Here is a 25,082-nt window from a genome sequence, read left to right on the forward strand (position 1 = left end):
CTTTCACAAAGACTTTGGTTATATGACTAAGTTAAACGCAAAGCAATGTGTGAAAAAGTAACAGCTAAAGGCTGTTTTGTTTTGTTTTCTGGAGAAAAAGTTTTCCAGGGCATTGCTGAAAGAGATTTATATCACTTTCAAAGGAGATGGAAAAGGTTTGTTGTGTTGCACACTTTTTTGTTGCACAACGTTGCTAGGTCGTTGCTAAGATGTCCTGAGCGGCTTTTAGAACATTACTATGCAGTTGCTATGGCGTTCTAGGTGGTTACTAGGAATTGCTAGGTGGATGCTATTGTGTTCCCTTTCGAACGGTCACTTCGTATTGCGTAGCTATACGCAGTGGGGAAACTCCTTTTCCTCGATTTACTGAAGCCTTTATGTAAAGCGCATTTGCAGCTGCACAGCTAGAACATGAGCGTCTGGCTCGCTCATAGGCTGCGCTGCGGCAACTGCACATCCAATGGCGCAGGCGCCTCTGACGTGCAACCAATGAGATAACTCTGCGTCATACACGTCAGAGCCCGCCAAGGGGGCGTGACCTCAGTCTATAATAGCCCCCGAATTCGCCATTATAGCAGATTTTACTCCTTCAGCGACAAACTTCACGTCTCTGACCATTTATTGAGCCTTCGCCGTCGAACAAGCCTTCAGCCTGAGCCAGCTACAGTTCAGCAGACGACACATTTCACCGTGTTTCTCCTGACGCCGTCTCTCCTGTGGCTATCCGGCGATATCCTTTTCATTGCTCTTTGTATATTGTATTATTTGTACGAGCGTTGTTCAAATGCATCGTGTTAAGACCTGCGCCACGTGCGGATGCAAGCTGCACGAGGCGGACGAACACGCTAGCTGCATTCCATGCCTGGGACTTCACCACGCGGAGAATGCACTATCTGCCGGCGGATGTGCGGCCTGCGAGAGCATGCCCATCTCCGTGCTGCGAAATCGGCTAGCCCTCTCCCGTGACGGCGACGCCGCCTCTCCCGCGCTTCCTTTTCCGGCCCTACTTCAGCCAAGGAAGAAGAAGCGCCGCAGCCAACGGCAGCCGGAGAACATGGATGTTAGTGAACGCACGCCGGCCTAGTCCCCGCGTGCCTCACTCTCTCCAACCCGTTCATCTCCGGTCCTGTTCGAGGGAGATCAGCGCCCCCCCCACGTGGCGGGCCTTGTCTCCTTCGGCGGGCCTAGCGAGCACGACGACAGCCTGTCTATCGCTGCGTCTGAGGAAGAATGGCCGGGCTCTTTCGACCCCGTCATGGCTTCCCAGCCAACGCCCAACGCCTCAGCTACCAGGACTAACTCCGACGCGGAAATGCTTCGGATCCTGACGCAGGCCGTAGCGGACCTCGAGCTCGAGTGGGCCGCGCCCGCTGAACCCCCTCGAAGTCGGCTGGATGGCTGGTTTCTGCCAGGGCACCAACAGGCCCCTCGTCACAAGCCAGCGCCATTTTTTCCTGAGGTACACGAGGAGCTTACCAAGGCCTGGCGCACTCCTTATTCCACACGAGGCCCCGCAGTTTTCGCGACGCTCTCCTCCGTGGACGGAGCAGCGGAAAAAGGCTATGAGTCGTTGCCGCCCCTCGAAGAGGCGTTGGCCGCTCATCTCTGCCCGAACACAGCTGCTAGCTGGCGAACTAGAGCTGTGCATCCCAACAAGCCGTGCCGTAGCACTTCAGCCCTCGCCGGACGCGCGTATTCCGCCTCCGGTCAGGCTGCATCGGCCCTGCACACGATGGCCGTGCTGCAGGTTTACCAGGCCAAACTCCTCCGGTCTATGGACGAGGCTGGCCCGGACCCTGAGGCTTTTCGGGACCTTCGGAGCGCCACAGACCTGGCCCTGAGAGCTACTAAGGCCACAGCGCAGGCTATCGGGAGGAATATGGCGAGTTTGGTCGTGCTCGAGCGCCACCTCTGGCTTACCCTCACCGACATTAAGGACGCGGAGAGAACAAAGTTCCTCGACGCCCCAGTATCCAGCACCGGCCTCTTCGGCCCGGCAGTGAAGGGGTTCTCAGAAAGATACACCGAGGCACAGAAAGCGTCCCAGGCCATGCGTCACTTCCTGCCTAAGCGCTCTAGCTCGGCGTCGAGTGCTCACAAGCTAGCCCCGCCGACGCCTCGGCCAACAAAGCCCACGAAGCAGGCCTCTCAGCCCCGCCCTGCGGCTGATGCCCAGCGCCAGCCGAGAGCAACCAAGCGCTTCCCGCTTCCCCGACGCCAAGGCCCCAGACCAAGCGCCGCGCCTCACACAGCGCCGCCAAAGTCGTCCTAGCATGCAGGGGAAAGAGAGAGGGCACGGGTCCCGCACTCGCCGGACCACCCTCGAAGAAGTCAACAAAACTTCCCACAGCCCCTTGTTCAGTTCAGGTGGCTGGGGATTTTATTACTGCAAACAGGCCCGCAACAGTAAGCGCGTTCTTGCAAACAAACGCCGTTTTCACGGCGACCCATATAAAGCACAAAAAGAGTATGTTTCACAAACACAACACGTGGGTTCACGGTCCCCCTTCATCAGGCGGCCCCTCCCCCGTTATAATACTGCCTTCCCTACACGCAAATGCTTGTACAGTCAGTCCAATACTCAATGTGTGCACAAATCACAATATAAGGGTATCAGGTCCCCCTTCACTAGGCGGCCCCTCCCCTGTTGTAACACTGACTTCCCCACACGCGAATGCCTGTACAGTCAGTCCAATACTCAATGTATGCACAAATCACATGATAAGGGTATCCGGTCCCCCTACATTAGGCGACCAGCCCCAGTCAGTGTGTCAAGCCCTAGCCACACGTGTTCTAGCCTGGCAAGCTATCCCCGGTGTGTCGAGTTGGGTCATAAACACTATAAAGCGAGGTTACTCGCTCCAATTCGCTCGCAGACCCCCGAAATTTCAGGCGGTTCTCGAGACTTCGGTGAGAAGCAACGTGGGTCACGTGCTTCGCACCGAAGTACAGAATCTATTAGCAAAAGGGGCGATAGAATTAGTCCCCCCCGCGCTAAAACACATGGGTTTTTACAGCCGCTATTTTCCGATTCCGAAAAAAGACGGCGGTCTCAGACCCATTCTAGATTTGAGACATTTGAACAAAGCTCTCATGAGACGGCCGTTCAAAATGTTAACTATCAAACATATCCTCGCGCAAGTGCGCACGGGGGATTGGTTTGTCACAATGGATCTGAAAGACGCTTACTTTCACATTCAGATAAACCCTCGTCACAGGCCATTCTTGAGATTCGCCTTCGAGGGCCAAGCTTATCAATACACCGTTCTGCCGTTCGGTCTATCGTTAGCACCCCGTACATTCACGAAGTGTGTGGATGCAGCGCTTTCTCCCCTGAGACATCAGGGAGTGCGTGTGTTAAATTATCTCGACGACTGGCTGGTGCTGGCACAGTCGAGAACCGAGCTATTAGCTCACAGGGATTTGATTCTCAGCCATCTAAAATGCCTGGGTTTCACAATCAATGTGTCAAAAAGCAAACTAACCCCCAGCCAGAGTGTGATCTTTCTGGGTACAGTTTTAGACTCGAGAGCGATGACAGCGCGACTCACACCAGAGCGCGCGCTCTCAGTGCGAGCGCTTACAGGCACTTTCAGAGCGCGCGAGCACGCGCCACTGAAGAAATTTCAGAAACTGCTTGGTCTCATGGCAGCAGCATCGCCAGTACTCCGCTTGGGATTACTGCGCATGCGCCCGCTGCAGCACTGGCTGAAACGGCGTGTGCCAACTCACGCATGGCAGTCAGGCAACTTGCGCATTATGGTAAATCACGGTTGTTTAAGAACCCTGATTCCCTGGCGAGCGCAGAACTGGTACCACGAGGGGGTGACAATGGGAACAATTTCCAGAAGGAAAATGGTTCTTACAGATGCGTCCAACCTGGGTTGGGGAGCGCTGCACGAGGGCATGCCTGCATCCGGCCTCTGGTCGAGCACGGAGCAGAGCTTACATATCAACTGCCTGGAGATGAAAGCAGTTGGATTGGCCCTGAAAGCATTTCTGTCGAACCTCAGGGGTCACCACGTTTTAGTCCGCACAGACAATATATCAGTGGTGGCCTACATAAATCGCCAGGGGGGCATCAGGTCAGGAAACCTGCATGCGATGGCGAGAGACCTCCTCTTATGGGCACAAACCAACCTGAGCTCTCTGAGAGCAGCGCATATACCGGGCATCCAGAATGTGGGCGCGGATATGCTTTCACGGGGCAACACTCCCCTCGGCGAGTGGTCCCTGAACCCACAGACGGTCAGTCTGATATGGAAGGTGTTTGGCGAGGCCGAAGTCGACCTGTTCGCCTCGAGAATCAACACCCACTGCAAATTGTTCTTCTCGAAGGACAGGGACGCGCTGGCCCATGTCTGGCCCAACCGTCCCCTTTATGCCTTTCCCCCCGTCTCGATGATTCCACAAGTCATCAAACGGGTCAGAGAGAGCGGGTGCCCAGTCCTTCTGGTGGCCCCTCTCTGGAAAACCAGACCGTGGTTCCCGGAACTGGTTCAGTTATCGGACACAATCCCATGGCCTGTCCCACTGAGGAAAGACCTCCTCACACAGGCGAACGGGACATTGTGGCATCCGAGACCCGATTTATGGGCCCTCCATGTGTGGCCCCTCAACGGGTACCCAAAGACCTTCCTGAGAAGGTCTTAAGCACTATATCTGAAGCCAGGGCCCCGTCGACTCGGCGCCTTTACGCTTCGAAATGGTCGGGTTTTTCCAGCTGGTGCTCGAAAAATCAGGCTGACCCAGAGTCATGTGAGATATCTGTAGTTCTCTCATTCTTACAGGAGCTGCTGGATGCGGGTCGCTCCCCGTCCACGCTCAAAGTGTATGTGGCAGCCATAGCAGCACATCATGTTCTGGTGGCTGGCCAGTCACTAGGAAGAAACGACCTGGTCGTCAGATTCCTTAAAGGTGCTAGGAGAATGAACCCCTCCAGACCTCCATCTGTGCCATCTTGGGACCTCTCCACGGTCCTGAGGGCTCTGAAAGGTCCACCTTTCGAACCGCTCCAAGCGGTTGATCTAAAACCCCTCTCGCTGAAGACCGCTCTCCTTATGGCTTTGGCATCTATCAAGCGAGTGGGAGATCTGCAGGCACTCTCTGTGAGCCCTGCATGTTTGGAGTGGGGTCCAGATGACTCCAGAGTCATCCTCAAGCCCAGACATGGTTACGTTCCTAAAGTGCTCTCAACACCGTTCAGAGCACAGGTGGTGACGTTATCAGCCCTCCCTCCTTCTGCAGAGGATGGAGAGGTTAATCTTCTCTGCCCTGTCAGAGCGCTGAGAATCTATCTGGAGCGTTCTGCGTCTTTTAGACAATCAGAACAGCTTTTTGTCTGCTTTGGTGGTAGATCCAAGGGGGATCCAGTCACTAAGCAAAGACTGTCTAGATGGATAGTGGATGCTATTTCTATGGCTTATACCGCAGCGGGTCAAGTTTGCCCTATAGGCGTCAAGGCCCATTCAACCAGAGGTATGGCCTCGTCATGGGCTTGGTCATCTGGCATTCCCATTAGTGATATTTGTGATGCGGCCGGCTGGTCCTCGCCTTCCACATTTATGAGTTTTTATAATATGGAAGTGCCTTCCCTGCAGGCGAAGGTGCTTTCGGTATGATTAAGACCCGTGGGTGGCCGGTCTTGTCATATATTACTGTGCACAATCACATTCACATATATACATGAAACCCGCTGCTGGCCGGTTGTAGTTCATACATAAACCCGCTGTGGCTGGTTATATTTATATATATATAAACCCGCTTTGGGCCGGTTATATGACATATACAAAACCCGCTTTGGCCGGTTATATGACATATATAAATTCCATACATATATAAAACCCGCTTCGGCCGGTTATATTCCATAACAGATATCAACCCGCTTTAGCTGGTTAAGATTTCATATATAAACCCACTTGACTGGGTATATGTTCGTATACTAATAACCCCGACAGAGTCTGGGTTCATTGGTGTAGTATATTGGGTATTTCTACTGATGTATACTACGGAGATCTGACGGTGTCTGGTCTATTTTTACATAAATTATGCGGTTATGGCTTGTTCTGTACGCTCAGGGGTCCTGAGTTGCAGTGACAGCCAGTTACTCAGTGCGGCGTTTTGCATGGCGTCCCCACTGCGTATAGCTACGCAATACGAAGTGACCGTTCGAAAGGGAACTACTCGGTTACTCACGTAACCTCAGTTCCCTGAGTTAGGGAACGAGTATTGCGTAGCCAGCCGCACTATGGTAACATGGCAAGTTGTCGCTTCAGTCGTTAAACCTGCTATAATGGCGAATTCGGGGGCTATTATAGACTGAGGTCACGCCCCCTTGGCGGGCTCTGACGTGTATGACGCAGAGTTATCTCATTGGTTGCACGTCAGAGGCGCCTGCGCCATTGGATGTGCAGTTGCCGCAGCGCAGCCTATGAGCGAGCCAGACGCTCATGTTCTAGCTGTGCAGCTGCAAATGCGCTTTACATAAAGGCTTCAGTAAATCGAGGAAAAGGAGTTTCCCCACTGCGTATAGCTACGCAATACTCGTTCCCTAACTCAGGGAACTGAGGTTACGTGAGTAACCGAGTAGTTCTGGGTCGTTGCTAAACTGGCATAAGTCATTACTGGTAGTCTCATACCATGGAGACATTCCTTTAACACAAGAGAAGACTATGTGATTTTTGTGTGATTTATTGTTAGGCAGCGTTCAAACAATAAATGCCGTTTTGCTGCTCTCTAATGTGACGTGACAGATGGCTAGCTGTTGCCCCCTCAGATCAAGCGAAGCGCATGTGAACGGATCATCTCTACAGTTTTGCTATTAGTTACAGCGCGAAATAAACATGAATTAACATCAGAAGGTATGTTAAAAGATACAGTACAACTTAATGAAATTAATCATGTCTCATGTAATCGCTAAATCAGTGTTTCAACTGCGGAAAGATGTCAATAAAATAGCTTGTTGAACGTCACATTTAGCCTACCTCAGAAAAAGCATTCAGGAATATAACTCGATATACTGTAGTCAGCTAGAAAACGTTATAGAGAAGAGTGTTTTGCTAAATGTTCCATTACATATTTACTGTTCTCCAATATTTGTTTGAATCGTTTCCTTTATTACAACCACCGTTTAAATATTAATATATATAAAAAAAACGAATTGAAGTAGAAACATAATAATGTAATTATATGCTGGTGAAGTTGATTTACTTATTGTAGAGTTAACGAAAGTTATCATGAGCATTGTAATGTTTATCATAAGCATTGTAAAGCATATGTCTTAACAAATGGACCTTGGAAAAATTTTAAACGAGCCGTTCATTCGTAACTACGCAAGATCGCTGTGAAAATACAGATCGGAAGTCATTGACAACGAGCTCAGCGCTGAAAATGGGCGTGGCTACATAAGGCCTATACAAATCAGTTAACTTAAAGTTGCAGTAGGAAGTTTTGAGAAAATGTTGACTTAGCCTGAAAATATGAACAAGCACAACTTACAGGTCCAACCCCCTTGCTCTCTGCTGCGCTACAGCCCTCCCTCCACAGCTCCTCCCCCACAGTTCCTCCCTCCACAGCTCCTCCCCCACAGCTCCTCCCTCCACAGCTCCTCCCCCACAGCTCCTCCCTCCACAGCTCCTCCCCCACAGCGGAGCCTGCCGTGAACGCGCAGGCTAGTAAACAGGACCACCGATGACGGCGGATTATAAACAGTTATGGAACATTCACTAATAGGGACGAAACATCAACAATATGCTTTACATTGACTATGGCCTGCCTGCCCATACTTTGACTACAAACTTGGTCCTCAAATCATTATGTATTTTGCAATACATGTAACTGTATAACGTTGCACTCTTTCTATAAGTTATAAATAGCTAGTAAGATAACGTTAAAGGATTAGTTCACTTTTAAAAAAACTTTTGCTGATAATTTACTCACCCCATGTCATCCAAGATGTCCATGTCTTTCTTTCTTCAGTCGAAAAGAAATGAAGGTTTTTGATGAAAACGTTCCAGGCTTTTTCTCCATATAATGGACTTCAATAGGACACAAACGTTTCAAGGACCAAATGACGGTTTCAGTGCAGCTTCAAAGGGCTTTAAACGATACCAGACGAGGATTAAGGGTCTTATATAGCGAAACGATCGGTCATTTCAAAAATAAATACAAAACTTTAAGTTTTAAAAGCACAAATGCTCGCCTTGCTCTGTTCTGTGATGCACGTTCGTAATCCTGTTCGAACTCGTTCAACAAAATGAACAAAGAAGATCTCCCAAAAGAAGATCTCCCAACTAATGCTCAACAGGGAGTTAGCTGGTACATTACTATAATATAACCCCTCTCTTGCACAGCGCGAGCGCGTACCGTCGTTCGTGACTCTCCTGTTCGAACTCGTTCCTCCAAATGAACGGATCTTTTTTCGAGTAATTTCGTTCATTCAAAGAACGAAATTACTCGAAAAAAGATCCGTTCATTTGGAGGAACGAGTTCGAACAGGAGAGTCACGAACGACGGTACGCGCTCGCGCTGTGCAAGAGAGGGGTTATATTATAGTAATGTACCAGCTAACTCCCTGTTGAGCATTAGTTGGGAGATCTTCTTTTGTTGGTAAAAGTTGCCATGTACTGTAGCCTACATCCAAATTAATCGATAACGCGAATTGAATCGGAATTGAATCGTGGAATTTGTTTCAATACCCAGCCTTAGCAATAACAAAAATAAAGAATCTTAAATTATATTCTGGAATATCTTTTAGATAAAAGAGTTAGATTCATGATGAATAATGTTAACTGCTGTCCACATACAATCACTCTTATTGCACACCATGATTTTTTTTTACCCAAGCAGCAGCAGTTTCCATGGCAACAGCCTAAAAAGGCCAGCAGCTTTCATGCTTACACTGTTCAGAATGATTCAGTGTCTATACCTGCAAGTAGATGTATTGACCTGTATTTATTTATATAAATGCTGTCATGTCATTTTCCGTTCTGGGTTACACATCCTGTACCTCACAGACCTTGTACACATACTAAAGCGGAGCAGATTTGACTAGACACCCATATCGTTTGGGCATATATGGTTCTACAGCTTCCCTCTAAGTGCACAAAGAAGTCACCTTTGTCCTAAATAAATGCACAAACAGACACAAACACATACCTTCTGTTGGAACAAACTAGATTTTGTAAATAAAAAAAAGAAAATAAAAAAAGGAAGAAAATTCAGAGTAAGTCAAGAGAATATTATACCTGCAGGCAATCCCAGCTTCTAACAGAATGTGAATATGTATCAGAAGTCATGGTCATAAGTGGGAATGAGGAAGCCAGCGGGTCTGTATAACTTGACCTTTAGCCTGAAGCATAAAATATAGATGCATAAAAAAAAATACACACATAAAAAAATGGTGTTCACTAGGCTTTGTGTAAACAATAGTGTAAACTTCAGATTGTCCGATCTTGAATTACGCTGTCTTTGAAAACACTGCTATAGGGTTAGTTAGTATGATGATGTAAAAGTGGCAGAGGGTTGACTGAGTTACCTTTTTAAAGATGTATACTTTCCCAAAGACAGTTAATACGGCAACACAAAAATATCTTTTTAATTGACTCTTCAGTTTTCACACTACATTTTCTTGAATCTGAAGGGATGTTTACACGACAATGTTTTCAACTAAAAACGGGAAAGCATTTTGGCCATTAATTTACACGAAAATGGCATTTTGGCAGCCTGAAAACGCAAACTTTTGAAATCGGGTTTCAAAGTGCAAATTTTTATCGATGACATCATGCGCATGCGTATTACATGTTCAGTCTATAGACCTTATGTTGCCCCGCCCCTTTTCAGCGCTGCACTGTGTTTCGGTTTGTATTTCCACAGCATGAAGGTAAGATTTTACGGATTTATAAATGAACCATTCGTTTTATAACCTTCCCAGCATACTGACATTTGCTTCAAACATTACAAAGCTTGTTTCTCTGGCGCATAAGGTCTATAGGCATGTAATGTTCCTTTACAACGTAACATGCATAATACAGCGTTTTTAGTAGTTTTCGTGGATGCTTGAGAATGTTTCTTGTTGAATCATTTTGACAACGTTGTCATCTGTATGCGAAAAAAGCAAAGGAAAAATGTTTCCATTTTTAGTACACATTGTCGTGTAAGCATCCATAGCTGAGTTGAGTTCACAAGGCAAATGATAGTCTAAAATACTTTATTTTTTATTTTTTACAAAATGTGTAGCTACTGTGTTTGGCTTCTGTGTGGTAGTATAATTCTCATGTGATTTATAATCTCTAGGAGGCTTTAAAATGTAAATGTTTAGCAGAAATATGACCAACAACAGGCCAGCAGATCCAAAGGTACGGTAAACATTAACTGACAATTATAGATGCTTGTTGTATGAATATTATACGGATGCTTTATCATTATACAATAACAAACATGCCTTCGTTCCTGTTTCCACAAGAGTTATCTTTTTTATTTTAAAAGATTACATTTTAATCTAAAAAATTATTTATATATTTCTCTCACTCAATAAATGGCTTGGTCTACCAAGATTCACAAACCAAAGGTTGTTCACATAAGAGCACCTCTTGATTACTGTATCAAAGAAGCTGCTTCATCTGCAATAATGATGTTCATTGGGCATTGCTATTTGATATGGAAAATAGGAATTATTTATACAGGCTCAGGGCGGAATGAGATTGAGATAAAAAAAAAAGGTTGAAAAAAAACTGACCAAGCCTTGGATTAATTAATAATTACTCTGTGAAAAAGGAAGGACCCTTTTATGTATTTTATTGTTTTCTTGGTTTTTGTACAAAAGAGCAAATTTGGCATACAGAGATACATTCACTTGTCACAGTATTGTTGTTGCTTTGTTTTTTAAATGCAAGCTCAAACATTTCAAGGATGGCGTTAGAATGTACGCAAAAGCACACACCCTCTTTCTCTTAATAAAAGACGCGCTCTCCGACGTAACGGTGTATGCTTTGATTCTTTCTATTTTGTTCCTAAAGAGAACTAAGCTCACACAAAGTGTCGACAAGAGCCCAAAATAAGTAATTCTATGAATAGAAAAAACAGGGAAAAAATACTAGCATGCAAATGCAACTTTTGTCAATAAGCTTCAAGAACTTTGAATGAAGAGAATGGCTTTACAAAGTGATAGTCCAGATTGCCACAGTGAGGACACTGCTGTACATTGCTGTACTCAGAGAAATACTGCATGCCCACACGTACATCTATGACTGGTTTCCCACAATGCTTGCAGTTGAGCCGTGCCTAGGCAGACAAGAGGAGTGACATTTTAGTAATATATATATATATAGCAATATGTAATATTAAATGATGTGTTTTATTGTTTCTGAGCATGAACAGATTCATTACCTGGCAGCATGGCGATGCCGCCAGTATGTCGTATGTGTACATTGTGCCCAGCTGGTGCCAGCTTCCATCCCACCTAGACTTGCACTTTATACACACGATTTTGTGTACTCCCTCCAGGCAGTCCACACAGATGGCATAAAGGTGCATCAGCCTCCCTTTAGAACATAAACAGAAAACCCTTTTAAACTGCAATTAGCCTCTAATTAATGAAAATATATTCTAATAGGGATTTAATGATATGCCACGATCAAAGCATTATTTTCTGTCACAGCTGCTTTGCTTCTTTTTTACAAGAAGAAAGGGTTCATTTTATTCCCAATCAATTTGGTACTTTGCCTCAAAATCCTTGCTTTAGTCTTCAGCAGCAGTCATATTTCATTCTCAAATGCTATACTAGAATTGTTTTTGCTATGGTAAAATTATTATCATGTAGAGTTTGTCAACAGACTCAGCTCAACGTCATTTAATAAAAATGGTGAAGCTGGAAATGGAAAGGTTTTTGCTGTTCTTTCTATTTTATCAGAAATGAATGCAATTCTTTCTAACCAGGGAAACAACAGAAAAAACAGACTCAAAAAGAATGCGAAACCATGTGGATAAGACTCTTATGACCTTCTTTTATAAAACTTGCATTGAGTCTGTAATCTGTATTAATATTTTCTATAATATGTTGGTATGACAATCTTACTATCAAGGATAAAAATGCTCTGTCTAGAATAGTGAAGGTCGGTAGCAAAATTTTAGACGTTGAGCAAAGTATCCTTACCGACCTGTCCAATAGACAAGTCAGGTGGTACAGAAAGCCAAATCTATTAAATCGATTAGAGCCCATGCCCTTTACTCTGAGTTTGAGACCCTAACCTCCGGCTTACGATTTCCATTTCCTTTAGTTAAGAGCAATAGATATATATATACTAATTTATTCCCACAGCCATTTATCTACTAAATTTAGACAATGGAGGTGGTGAGTAGGATCAGTAGGTTATTCACAGTCAGTTTATTGTTTTTACATTACATGTTTTCTAATGGTTGTCTGTCCGTGTACCTTGCCGTAAAACTAATTGGCCCCTGGGGGACATAAATAAAAAAAAGTTCAAATTTGACCAATACCAAAAACAAGGCAATGACTGACAGTTTTATTTTAGGAATACTGATAATATCATTACCATAAATACATCAATACTACAAATTTGTCTGATAATTATTTTCATGTTATGGCTGATAATAAATAAATGGTCAATATTAAAATTCTATACTTCTTTTTACCCAAGTTAAAAATAAAGCATTAGATTAGCTAGAGATTACATTTAGCAGTGTTACTGAGTTATAACTGTGTTTTTAAGATTAACTTGATGAGTATGAATAACTGAGTATTAGATGATGGCAAAGGTAATCTAAATGTAAAAATATGAGAAATAAGCATGAACTATTAAATGTCCAATATCTGCGAATACTGATTAAATAAAATAAAAAAAATCCAAATATCATCCAGTAACTGATATGATACTCATATATCATGCATCCCTAAATTATATTTTTAATTAAAACTTAACATATATATATATATAAATGCACAAAAATCTAACCTTTCATCGAAGTAAAACAATCTCATTATGAAATAAATGTTTTTCTCCAAAACACATTATATATAATGATTTATAATATTTTAATTATAAAAATAAAATGTCATTAATTTGATAAAGCATTGATGATATTGAAGTGACTGCACAAAAAAGTTTGGAGACGCAGAAAATATGAAGAGAAAGTTGTTTACTGAAAATTTTATTGAATGTAAGCAGAATTACAGTTAAAATGAATTCTGTAAATCTTTGTAATTTATGAATGAATTCATTTAGATTTCAACAGATATTCTTTGCTGTGCGAGCTGAGAAGTTTATGGGACACTAATGAAGAATAACTTTCCCACCTTAATATTTTCAAGAGAAAACCCGCTCGAGTGTGAATAGTGGATTCGCTCACCTTGTAAGTGGCAAGGTACATCATACTCAATCTCATCGTGGCGTGAAGGGCTCAGGAACAGCGTTCCATCCACTAAAGGGAACTGCTCAAAGATGGGCAGGGTGTGATGGCAAAGGGCACAGTTCACCACATTGCGGTGACTTGCACTGAGCGCAGAGAGGATGAACTTCCTGAGATCCTCTCCCTGCCCGGCTTGGGCATCGTCCTCCATTCGCACATGATATGTGTTGAGCTTGTGGCGGGGAATGTGTGTGAGCAGCTCTGAAAGATCCAGCCTCCTCAGGAACTGCACAGGGTTGTCTCCGGGAGAAAGTCGAGGGAGGCAAATGTTAGCGGCTCCCTGCTCAAGGTGAGCCCCACGTGCCAACAGACCTCCGGACAGCAAATGCCTCCTGTGGCCTTCTGTGTGAACCGCATTCTTTAGAAACTCGCCCAGGTGCCTTGAGCTACGCGGGCCACCGAGGGACGGGGGGAGAAAGGAGGCGAAGCCCGACGGAGGGGACTGAGCGGGGGATTCGCATGGGGAGCGGAGCCCATGGGAAACCCCGCCGATGGCATTTGGAGGACCGGCGTGACATCTCTCCTGAGAGTTCTGCCAATCTACCGATTGTCTGCGAGACAGTTCCTGACAGGAGCCACGGTGAGCTAGCTTATGGCTTGCAGGTGATTTCCCTTTCTTGGGCTCATCGGCAACTTCCGGCCCAACTCCGCCGCAAGCGCCACCTACGGAGGCACCACAGCTGGGCTTCCCGCTCCCTTTCTCTGGCATCTTTTTCTTGCGCTCGTCATGCATGCGTTTCACCTGGTACCAGTCAGTGTCTTTTTTCAGGTGTCCCTGGCCACAGCGACAGGAGCAGAAGCGGAAGGCTAGATCGTAGCCCTTTTTGGTCCACATGTTCTGCCGGCACTGCTTCTCGTTCCAGCTGCGTGCCCGGCCGATGCAGTTGAACTGCACCAGGATGCTGCTCTCCCACTCATAGAAGCACTGTAGGTGCATCCAATTGCCGTAGGGGCAGAGTTCACTGTTGCACACCACACGCTGGTAGTCGTCCTTCTCAAGGTCAACGGGACGTCCCAGACTGCACACTAATGGAGTGGCACATGTGGCCTCTGCCAAACACAATGAAGGTCATATTAACTTAGGCTTAATGCAATGGAATAGCTCACATAAAAATGACACTTCTTTCATAATTTACTCACTCTCATGTGGTTCCAAACCTGTATGACTTTCTTTCTTCAGTGGAACAGACAAAGGGATGTCAGAATTATGTGCTTTCATTGTAGGTAAAAGAAGGATGCAATAAAAGTAAATGGTGACAGAGCCTAACATCTTTTTTCGTGCCCCAGGAAAAGTCATATGAGCTTGTAACAACATGAAGGTGAGGAAATTATGCCAGAATTTACATTTCTGGTTGAACTGTTGCTTTAAGGGTAAATCTGTAATGCAGTTTACAATGGCTTATATTATACACTAAATAAATATATTTGGTTAAATGTACTGTACTGTATACTGCTGTAATGGCTGAATTAATAAATAAACCTGAAAAAAATTACATAAGAAACATTAAAATAAAACAAATTCACAAAATTCATTAAGGGACATCTATTTATAGATAGTGTGATTCAAGCTGCTTTATTGGCAGAATGTTCAATGTCAGTACATTTAATACATCATTTCAATTCATAATAACTCTGTGGGTGCAAATCCCACTCAAAAAGAAAAAAATATTACACAAAACTCCTGTGAATGAAGTTGAAGTGTGTATGTGTGTCTCATGCGAAACAGAGAAAGACAATTACACAACATAGAGTTCCAGTCTTCGCATTTGATTGGACAGTGGCGTGCTGTTTTTCTGTTTGAATCACTCCATTTCGAAGTGTTCACTACCTTTCAAATCAGACTAGTGAAGCATAAACTGAAAGAACTGTTGTCTCTCATGAACTGAAGCAAAGTTGTATAAATCCAGCTGCAGCAAAGAGCACGTTTGTGTTTTCTCTAGCTCAGAGTGGGTTTTTCTCACTAATGTTAAAATTAAAACAGAGTGGAGCCGGGTGATTAAAGTGTGATTAAAGAACATCAGTCAATGCATTGCTTAATGACACACAAAAGTTTTTCTTAACGATTTGTGTTTGTGGTGAAGACATTTATAAACGAATTGAACACTTTGTACTTGAGTTACTTAAATAAATAATAATAATAATAATAATAATAATAATAATAAAAACAATATCATGCTGTAGTACTACTAAATATGAAAAGAGCTATGATTAACGGCGCCCTGACATTCCATTGTTCATAGCTGCCACTCAAAAGATATAACACCACTTCCATTTCCTCAGCCATAGCCATTCAATGCATTATTAAACACTCTACCTGCACATCATTACGGTGAAGATATGCCATTAGACATGCCATTACATAACACACACACACACACACACGCACACCCACCACATTTTATCTCCAAATCACATGCAACTCCATGCCAAGTGAATTCACTCTTGAGCAAGGCCTACACAACCACCTTACAGTGCAGGACGATAAGTGGGAGTCGTAATCATTCTGATGGCGATGACACACACACACACGCACACAAAACAAGTTGCTACAAGTGAGGGAACGTTAGAAGTAAGGTAACGCGCGCGCACTTTCAGGGAAACGTACCGTCATATAGAACATTCACTGAAGTGACGTTCTTACCGCTTATGCTGTCGCTCGGAGGACCCGCTGTCGCTCCAGTCAACACCGAGGCAGTTCCTCCTGTAACCGCAGACGCACAGGCTCCATTTTCTTGCTCGTCCCCGCTACTATTCGTGCGTTTATTTCTCTTCCCCTTGTTGCTTTTTTGGTTGGGCATAATGGAGCGCTCAGTATGAATGCAGCCTGTCAGCGACCGCCATCGAGCATTTCTGCAGATATCATCTCGAGGTTGCTTGACGAATCCTTTGCAAATCTTAATGCACGGTAGATGCAGATGTTACAGTTCGATTATCATCCTCCAGATTTGTGCAGGCAGTCTTGACAGCAGAGATACACCATGAAGAAGGCGTGTCCCTCTCTTGTTTTGATTCCTGCTCTGAAGAGAGAATGTAACTCTGGCCCCGCCTCCATCTCTGATCAGACACAGAGCTCAGAGTTATTAATAGCGCAGCCTGAAGGGAGTCCCGAGCAAATAATCGGCACACTGCTAAAATTATTAGAAACCCGAAAGTGATGTACGTGCTATTTGACCAGTTATCGTTATTTTGCTGATCATGGTTACATTTTTTAAAACAAGGTTCTATATAGAACCTAAAATGTTTTTTTACAGCTAGATGCCATTGGAAAAGTCCTACAAAGAACCTTTGACTCATTTTTGACTTTGAATTCAAGATCAGGATCTCTAAAAGTCCAGTTTAACCTGGCTCATTTATTTCAAAGGTAAAAACAACCTTTACCTTTTAATTGGCTTTTAATTGCACCATTCAGGTCTGTAGTCCAGTACTGGTCATGAATTTGAAAGATAAAGTGTTTTAAATCCAGTTCATTTAGTTATATGACAGAGTTTATTGCAAATTTTCAATAAACTGTCTCCAGCCATTCTGAAAGCAGATGAACCATCACAAGACATAAAAAAGGATAGCAACACAAAAATCCATATACGTACTACAAATGGGAAATTTCAAGTCAGATTAAAATGTTCATCAGCAGATTCATATATTTATCTATAAAAAAAGAAAATGAAAAACTTTTTTCAAGCTTATTCATGCTATACAGAACATACTTTTTTTTTAAACTTTTGCAAAGTAATTAATTATTCAAAATGAGTACCTAGTCAAGAGAGAATGTGCTTTCAGACACAGCCTCTAGTTTCTATTCCTGAGTGTGAAATAGCACAAACTGCACCATTAGGAGTCCTATGTAACAAATTTTACAGACATAGAACAAGAACAATATGGGGATGTTTTCACAAGAGCTTTATAAAATATCACCCTGGAACAGTTCAGATGATTTGTCAAACTTGGTTCATTTCATTCCAGAAAATATTATAACAGATAAATGTTACTTACTAATCATATTTATCAGCCTTTGACATGTTTTGGCACATACAACTTGAATGACTATGCATGAAATTAATAATTTCACAGTAATGGTACAGCATATCAAACAATCTCATGATTACTGTTGAAAGAGCAATTATGCAGTTGTTATACACTCCTAAAAATAAAGGCCCTTTATTGGCATTGATGGTTCCATGAAGAACATTTAACAACCATGAAAACTTTCCATTCCACAAAAGGTTAAAATGTTTGTCACACTAAGAAAAGAAAATGGTGCTTTTTAAGTACTGTTTATAAGGTTCTTTGGGGAATCAAAAATGGTTCTTCTATGGCATCGCTGCAAAAAAAAAAACTTTATTTGTAAGAGCGTAGGCAGAATTGAATTCAAAGTCCCAGAAACATAGTAACATGATCATGCACACTACTATAACTGTTATGATATATTTTAATGATATGGCTGTTTGAACAGGGAAAATTGCTACTTTTCGAAACAAACGTGTGTGCAAATCACTCCCCTGAGAGAAAATAAAAATGCTGTATAAAAATATTCCAATGAAGGATACAAAAATGTTACATTCTCAAGTATATTTCCATATCAAAATGTAGCAATGACATGTCAAAAACATTTGTACTTTTTCACTCAGGTTTAGAAAAGACTGTCAAACTCAGTCCTGCAGTAATATGACATCAACGTTGTCGTGAACTCCTTGCAGTAGTAGCTCCCCTTCAAAAGTGATGATCTTCTTTCGCTTGGCCGCTTTCAGCGTCCCGACCAGAGCTTCAAAGAGGTTGGCGCACTGGTCATCATTAAACAAGACTCCAAATTTGACACTGATCTTTCCATCTGCGTCTGCGAGACAAGTAAGAGTGGTCAGGGTTCGCATTAAATCATTCATTAACAATGCTGAAAGTCTCCCATTAACATTTATTACTTGTTAAAGCACTGAGAAGATACAGAATCAGTGTTCGCAAATCTCAAGAACAGCGAGCAATATGCAGTGTCAGCAGCCTGGTTCGAGTGAATAGGAAACCCAAATACCACAAAGAAACCTGCATTTGTATGCTGACTAACAGAAACTAAACTCATCACCGAACATAGAATTTCTGATCATACAAGGACTTGAGATTTCAGAATGAGCAGTACAGCTCCTATTTCAATGTTTTAGTTTAAGCATTATATTTAGGCCACCAAACCAAAATGCAAATTTGCGACATTGATCACCTAAACACTTTTGTACAGTCGGTCAGATATTCTTCCATTAAAGCACAAGATGCACTTAGGATCATTTTCTAATCAATATTAATGCAAAAAGGAGACACCAAATACTAAGATATTTTAAAATTAATGTACATTTTCGATTCAACATTTTAAATGTCATCATTTACTCACCCTCATGTTGTTCCAAACCTGTATGAATTGATTTCTTCTGTTAAACACAAAAAAGACATTTTAAGGAATGTTGGTAACTAGACAGTTGACGGTAGCCATTGAATTTTTTTTTCTCCTATGGAAATCAATGGCTTTGATTACCAACATTCTTTAAAAGGTCTTTTTTGGGGTTTAATAGAAGAAAGAAACTATTACAGGTTTAGAACAACTTGAGGGTGAGTAAATGATTACAGAATTTCATTTTTTGAGTGAATTATCCCTTTAATATTATAATTTGTAATGGGGAAAATGGCAAAAAAAGATGCATTTTCACTAACGATTTTTTACTTTATCCCCAAACAATTGTGTTGATCTAAAATAGCACAGGACTTACTTTTACTGCCCAGTCGACGAATCTCTTCAATGAGCAGCGTAACTTCATGTTCCACATTCATTTTTGTCACTGAAATTATAAATGCATGTTAATAGTGTAAAGGCCTTCCTTTTTTATTACTCAATCTGTATACTGTATTACTCACAAATTGTAAAGTCATTGAAAGTCTATACACATGCTGATATTCCTGTTATCTATCTTAGAGACTGGAATAATACATAATAGTTAATTTAATAGCGTCCTGACAATAATTAACAACAAACATGCTGAATAAATTGTTTAAACTGATTTAGACATTCACGTGCGTTTTATTCACTATTTATTTAGCGCCCTCTCTGGACGAGTTGAGAATTGCAACGCCGCACCCTACCGGCTTATTGCAGATGCTGAATATAATTACTTATCTTAAATTTTGATTAAGGAAATAATACGTGTGGCCTGCATGATTAATACCATAGCGTGGGTTAGACATAATGAAGCATAATTAATAAACGCTTGGACGGCTTTTACAGCTGAGCACGAGGATTAGCCTATCATTTGATCAAGCAATGCGGAAGTGCGAATCTTAACACGGAAAGTGAAAGAAATGTGTGAAAAATTGTACTGAAGCATCTTGTGAATCACACAGGATTTGAATCGAATCATAACGCAGATTTAATTCCCTGAAATACACATAAATAAATAAATAAAAAACACTTTGTGTGCGTAAAAGGCACTCACACCGCATTAAAGAGGCTTGTATAGATTCTGAGTTATTAATCCATAACTCCTGTGGGAAAACGTGTATTCGTTTAAATAAATTAAAATCATAAAACATTTCAAAGTAGTTATATGTTCGACCTACTTACCTCTGTGGTGTTTTTGCTCCGCCGCTGTGTAGACTATAGGCTGATTGAAATGAGAAAGTGCACCCATAGATGGCTTTGTGTGTGACGTCACATTAAACTGCCCCCTTTACCTAGTTAGTAAGTAATTTGTTAACCTGCAATGAATCGTTTGATACTCTTAGAATGGCAGTAACCCTAATACTATATGCCGCTTGGATGCCATACCTTTAACAAGCATTTAAGCATACATTTTTAAGAGTTTCTGGATTTAAGGATTTTGACGTGTATATGCTTATGTAAAACATGTTGACAATAAAAATAGGCTTCACGTAATAGATCAAACTACTGCTGTAATTTGCATATGTAATTTTAATAATCTAAGTCTTTGTTCCATTATAGCTTGTTTTGACAACTGATATGCAATACAAAAAAATTGCAACTAAATGCAAATTTTAATAAATCAAGAAATTGTTATTTTTATAGATTACGTTAGAAGAATAAAAATACAAGAACTCGCTTATTTATTTGAATATAATTGACATTTAAAGCAACATTCGATCAAATGTGTCCATCCATAAATGTTTGAGCTTCGTATGAAATTTAATTTCCAAGACACCAGATGGCAGTAAAAAACTATGAATTGTTGATACTGCAGTGATGATTGGTTTGTAGCTTTGTAGTCAGAGCTTAATAAATTACAATTCGACTTTAATATAATATAAAAAAATATAAAAAGATGATAGATAGATAGATAGATAGATAGATAGATAGATAGATAGATAGATAGATAGATAGATAGATAGATAGATAGATAGATGTTTTCTTTAATAGTATTTAAATAATAATATTCATGCCGCAGAAAAGCGCATGCGTACGAAAATGCTTACGCAAGGAGCTTTCCTTACGTATGTTTATCGACGCCCCTTTGATTTGGGAAATGTGGTTTTAAGTGCATGACGTTTCTTTTGTAGTTTAGAACGTATTACGTAAGAGGGTCGTTAACGGCACCGACCAACCGGCTTGGGTAAAAAACGCCTTCGCCTCTTATTAAAGGTAGTAGCCTAGTCCTGTCTTTAACATTGTACACATTTAAAGAGCGCATGCACTCCAGGCTCGTGGTTCTTTTGGGAAAAATGATGTAGAATTACTTGTATAACTTATTCATTTCTTTTTTTAGTGGGAATCAGAGGACACCTGCAATGCATCCTGTACAAGAAAAGTCGCGGTGGCCTCGAGTATCAAAGTTCACTCTTTCAGCATGTGCAGCAACTGTTGCAGAACTAGGTAGATACATATATAGGCTACTTTATAGCTTTTGAAAATAATTCATGTATTTTAAAATATTTATTATATTGAATAATATTTTGGCTACCTAATGTATTCACCTGAATCACCTCCCTGAGTGATTTTTATACAATTTAAATTTTAGTCACCTTCCCTCTGGACCTTACTAAAACCAGACTTCAGATACAGGGTGAAGGTGGTTCCCCACAGCCTCCAAAATACAGAGGCATGCTGAGCACAGCTATGGGTATAGTGCGAGAAGAAGGGCCCTTGAAACTGTGGCGAGGGGTCACACCAGCTATCTACAGACATATAGGTAAAATGTTAAAGTCGGCATGAAACGGAAGTTGTGATAGTCTCCCCATCTCTTCACTCTAAAAAATGCAGGGTCGTTTTAACCCAAATTTGGGTCAAATATGGACGAACCCAGCCGTTGGGTTACATTTTTTTTAAATGACTTTTTAACCCAACAGTTGGGTTTTTCCATATTTGACCCAAATTTGGGTTAAAAAACCCCAGCATTTTTTAGAGTGTTCTCTTTTGCGACATATCTGAGTGAAACAACTTCTCGAACAAGAAAAACGTAGGATAGGATTTGATTTTGTCCATCGGGAATGGACTGGATCGTTGTGGTTTGTTATTGCTGTGATGTCATGTGAGTGACAGGTTGTCCCGCCAGTAAACACATCGTCTGAGAAGAGATGAGATGTCACTGCAAGAGGGAGGGAAAGTTATTTTGATTTAACATTATGAGGGCACATGAATTAAAGGAATAGACCACAAAATGAAAATTGTGTCATCAGGTTGTTTCAGACCTGTATAAATTTCAGTAACAAGACAGTTGATGAACACCATTGATTTCCATAGTATATATTTTTTCCTGCTATGGAAGTCAATGGGGTTCATCAACTGTCTTGTTAGTGACATTCTTCAAAATATCTTCTTTTGTGTTCAGCAGAAGAAAGAAATTCATACAGGTTTTTAAAAGAAATAAGGGTGAGTAAATTATGACTGGATTTTCATTTTGAAGTGATATTCCTTTTCTTTTTTAAATTGATGTACGGGGATGCATCATTTATAATAAATACTGCAGTATTCCATAACGATAAGAATTATCTCTGCCTACTTTATCAATTTTACGCATGCACGGAATGAAATCCTAATGAACTTGATTTAATGTCCAACTGTATGTATTTGAATCAACTTCTGAACTTTGAAATTCTTCATCCGTAGTGTATTCGGGCGGCAGGATGCTGGCCTATGAACAGCTCCGGGAATCTGTCTTGGGAAGATCTGAAGATGGCATTTTTCCAGTTTGGTGAGGAAAAAAATCTGTGAAATTTGTAACAGGACAGTGATTAAAGTCTAAATAGACGGGATCAGCATGTGTCCTGTGATGTCTATAGGAAAGCAGTGATCGGCAGTATGATTTCAGGTGCTTTGGGCCAGTTCATCGCTAGTCCAACAGATCTAGTGAAAGTTCAAATGCAAATGGAGGGCAGGCTCCGACTTGAAGGGAAACCACCAAGGTGAGGCACAGCCATAACTCTTGTTAAAGGGATAGGAACGACTTGAGGGTGAGTAATTAATGACAGAATTTTAGTTTTGGGGTGAAATATCCCTTTAATATCCATATAACCTTTCCATTGCACAAAAGGTTCATTACAGTGGAAAAAGGCTCTTCAGATTATTAAAATGTTCTTCTTCACACTAAAAACAAAGATGATCATTGAAAGGTGAAAGCCTCTTATGGGAAACCAAAATGGTTCTTCTATGGCATTGCAGTGAAAACATCCGTTTGGAACCTTTATATTATGAGTGTACTCATTCTAAATGTATGTTGTTGTTTTTTTAAACTGACAGAGTCCATGGGGTTTCCCATGCTTTTACAAAGATCATAGCAGAGGGAGGAATCAGAGGCCTTTGGGCAGGATGGGTTCCCAACGTTCAGAGAGCTGCCCTAGTCAATTTAGGAGGTACAGTAGTCAACGACCTCTAGAAATCTGTGGACAGCCACATTTTTGTGAGGCGTCAAATATTTTTCATTTTGTTTCACGTTTAGATCTCATGACATATGATACAGTGAAGCATTTCCTACTGAGAAAGACCTCCATGCCAGATAACAGCATTTGTCATGGATTGGCAAGGTGAAATTCTGTTATTCTACTAATGTTTAACACATACAATACTAACATCATGACTCATGTTCAACATTTTTATAGCATATGCTCAGGATTGGTTGCAGCTATTATGGGAACACCAGCTGATGTTGTGAAAACTAGAGTAATGAACCAGCCACGGGATTCAAACGGAAGGTTAGTTTTGCGTATTAATCAAAGCTGATTAGTATTTTAGTACATCTTTGTATCCTTCTGTTTGCAGGGGTCTTCTCTACAAGTCTTCTACTGACTGTCTTGTTCAGTCGGTGAGAAGAGAAGGATTTTTTTCCCTATATAAAGGATTTCTACCAACTTGGTTTAGAATGGTACTATGATTTCAAATATGTTCGTTTAAAGATTTATTCTCTTTTGTTGCTACTTTAACTATGTTTTTGTTCCCAGGCTCCCTGGTCTTTGACTTTCTGGCTCACATTTGAGCAAATGAGACGAGCAATGGGCATCAGCTCATTCTAATGATTTGAAGAGGTGGACCGAGAGTATTTTTTTACTTTGTGCTTTTAAAGTTTCTGAGCTGAAAGTTCCAGTTCAGGTGTATTGAGTTACACACTACAGGACACTAATATGAGGGAGACTCCGCAAAGTTGTTTGATCACTGTATGTTTAGGAGAAAATAATATGGCATGCCAATCATTCAAGTCTGTTTATAAAAATGTGAAATTGGCACAGACAGTTGTTAATTGTTTCTTCTTTTTTAATCCACATTACTAGAGAGCTGTTAGTTAATTGTTGCCAGTTTATTACCTCTCATAATCGTGCAGAAAAAGGTCAATTTAAACCAGCCTAAATGGCGTTTAAACTAGTCTCCCATTCTAGCCAGGCTGGCTATTTTAGGATCATTGAGATTATTATAGTTATATTATAAAAACCCTCACCAAACTACTATTATAGTTTTTATTAAGTGCAATTAGGTGAAATAACATTTTATTTCAGTTAACGTCTATTTAGGATTATTATAGAGGATTATACCAACAAGAAATTGATTTTTTGAAAACGACATAGAGGAATGTTGTTTTTCTACCAAAAGGTTTTTATCATAGTCTATTACATATCCCACACATATTTCAGAAAACCTAGTGCGATAAAAGTAAAAACATCTTTATTACTAACTTAAATGATCAAGAACATTCCAATGTACAAATGAGCTTTCTTTTAATTCTTCCATCTTCATTTTCTTTCCTTGTATCCTTCCCTTACATCCTAAGGTGGTGAAGTTAGGAAGCGAGGAAAAGAAGCAAGGATGCACAAATAAGAAAATGCATTTTAACCCGCGGTGACACAAACACTGGTGATTATCTGGAAAGGTCTTTTTAAAGCACTATCCCTCACTTTCAACTCAGGCAGTCCCTAAGTGACATAAGCAACACCCAGGTTCAGTCATGTGACAATGTGTGCATCTTTGTTGCCAGGTTAGCACATGTTGCAGTGTCAGCAATTTTTAAAAACACTTGTTTTTGTTACTTAAGGCATGTTTCAACCCATGCAACAATTCTAATGTTTTAATAACATGCCCTATATTACACATAACATGATTTTAATACATTTCTTGAACAAATTGATATAAAACAAGTTACGAACATATTGTGGTGACATATACAGTATGTCACATCCGGCTGTTAACCGGT

At 41.5% G+C, this 25,082-nt stretch overlaps 3 protein-coding genes and 1 long non-coding RNA gene across 8 annotated transcripts; 2 read left to right on the plus strand and 2 right to left on the minus strand.

Annotated features, from left to right (window-relative positions):
• The first annotated feature begins 187 nt into the window (after nucleotides 1-187).
• On the plus strand, nucleotides 188-6,971 carry LOC143729104 (uncharacterized). The gene is made up of 2 exons (XR_013199939.1): nucleotides 188-294; nucleotides 6,587-6,971. It is a non-coding gene; the product is annotated as an uncharacterized LOC143729104 (long non-coding RNA).
• Nucleotides 6,972-10,777: 3,806 nt separating this feature from the next.
• heca (hdc homolog, cell cycle regulator) lies at nucleotides 10,778-16,481 on the minus strand. Of its 2 annotated transcripts, none has more exons than XM_077220158.1 (4): nucleotides 16,067-16,481; nucleotides 13,366-14,475; nucleotides 11,386-11,540; nucleotides 10,778-11,280 (listed from the first exon to the last, which is right to left on the minus strand). In XM_077220158.1, the coding sequence occupies exons 1-4, from the start codon at nucleotides 16,221-16,223 to the stop codon at nucleotides 11,116-11,118; spliced, it is 1,587 nt and encodes a 528-aa protein (XP_077076273.1). In that variant the 5' UTR covers nucleotides 16,224-16,481; the 3' UTR covers nucleotides 10,778-11,115. The 2 variants fall into 2 exon arrangements, with proteins under 2 accessions (XP_077076273.1, XP_077076272.1); XM_077220157.1 differs by having other exon boundaries at nucleotides 16,031-16,464.
• A 411-nt stretch (nucleotides 16,482-16,892) lies between these two features.
• Nucleotides 16,893-20,117, minus strand: abracl (ABRA C-terminal like). Of its 2 annotated transcripts, none has more exons than XM_077220173.1 (3): nucleotides 20,018-20,117; nucleotides 19,170-19,238; nucleotides 16,893-18,256 (listed from the first exon to the last, which is right to left on the minus strand). In XM_077220173.1, the coding sequence occupies exons 1-3, from the start codon at nucleotides 20,082-20,084 to the stop codon at nucleotides 18,072-18,074; spliced, it is 321 nt and encodes a 106-aa protein (XP_077076288.1). In that variant the 5' UTR covers nucleotides 20,085-20,117; the 3' UTR covers nucleotides 16,893-18,071. The 2 variants fall into 2 exon arrangements, with proteins under 2 accessions (XP_077076288.1, XP_077076287.1); XM_077220172.1 differs by lacking the exon at nucleotides 20,018-20,117 and adding an exon at nucleotides 19,890-19,913.
• A 795-nt stretch (nucleotides 20,118-20,912) lies between these two features.
• Nucleotides 20,913-24,125, plus strand: slc25a27 (solute carrier family 25 member 27). Of its 3 annotated transcripts, none has more exons than XM_077220162.1 (10): nucleotides 20,913-21,049; nucleotides 21,184-21,280; nucleotides 21,426-21,596; nucleotides 22,514-22,598; nucleotides 22,687-22,809; nucleotides 23,144-23,256; nucleotides 23,343-23,427; nucleotides 23,503-23,595; nucleotides 23,663-23,765; nucleotides 23,842-24,125. In XM_077220162.1, the coding sequence occupies exons 2-10, from the start codon at nucleotides 21,196-21,198 to the stop codon at nucleotides 23,911-23,913; spliced, it is 930 nt and encodes a 309-aa protein (XP_077076277.1). In that variant the 5' UTR covers nucleotides 20,913-21,049; nucleotides 21,184-21,195; the 3' UTR covers nucleotides 23,914-24,125. The 3 variants fall into 3 exon arrangements, with proteins under 3 accessions (XP_077076277.1, XP_077076276.1, XP_077076275.1); XM_077220161.1 differs by having other exon boundaries at nucleotides 20,958-21,020; nucleotides 21,174-21,280; XM_077220160.1 differs by lacking the exon at nucleotides 20,913-21,049 and having other exon boundaries at nucleotides 21,098-21,280.
• The last annotated feature ends 957 nt before the right edge of the window (nucleotides 24,126-25,082 follow it).

The sequence above is a fragment of the Siphateles boraxobius genome, unplaced genomic scaffold (genome assembly GCF_051911475.1).
Source record: "Siphateles boraxobius isolate OS27281-9 unplaced genomic scaffold, OSU_SipBor_1 8, whole genome shotgun sequence".
In the NCBI taxonomy this organism is placed as follows: domain Eukaryota; kingdom Metazoa; phylum Chordata; class Actinopteri; order Cypriniformes; family Leuciscidae; genus Siphateles; species Siphateles boraxobius.

Excerpts from the sequence above, each read along its gene's own strand:
- slc25a27 (XM_077220162.1), top strand. The coding sequence starts at position 21,196 with ATGCATCCTGTACAAGAAAAGTCGCGGTGGCCTCGAGTATCAAAGTTC. Across the intron at positions 23,257-23,342 it reads TGCCCTAGTCAATTTAGGAG|ATCTCATGACATATGATACA; the intron begins GTACAGTAGTCA and ends TTTCACGTTTAG. Across the intron at positions 23,428-23,502 it reads ATTTGTCATGGATTGGCAAG|CATATGCTCAGGATTGGTTG; the intron begins GTGAAATTCTGT and ends ACATTTTTATAG.
- heca (XM_077220157.1), bottom strand. The coding sequence starts at position 16,223 with ATGCCCAACCAAAAAAGCAACAAGGGGAAGAGAAATAAACGCACGAAT. Across the intron at positions 14,476-16,030 it reads AGTGAATGTTCTATATGACG|AGGCCACATGTGCCACTCCA; the intron begins GTACGTTTCCCT and ends TGTGTTTGGCAG. Across the intron at positions 11,541-13,365 it reads TGTACCTTGCCACTTACAAG|GGAGGCTGATGCACCTTTAT; the intron begins GTGAGCGAATCC and ends TATGTTCTAAAG.
- abracl (XM_077220173.1), bottom strand. The coding sequence starts at position 20,084 with ATGGGTGCACTTTCTCATTTCAATCAGCCTATAGTCTACACAGCGGCG. Across the intron at positions 19,239-20,017 it reads GGAGCAAAAACACCACAGAG|TGACAAAAATGAATGTGGAA; the intron begins GTAAGTAGGTCG and ends TTATAATTTCAG. Across the intron at positions 18,257-19,169 it reads TCGTCGACTGGGCAGTAAAA|ACGCAGATGGAAAGATCAGT; the intron begins GTAAGTCCTGTG and ends CTTGTCTCGCAG.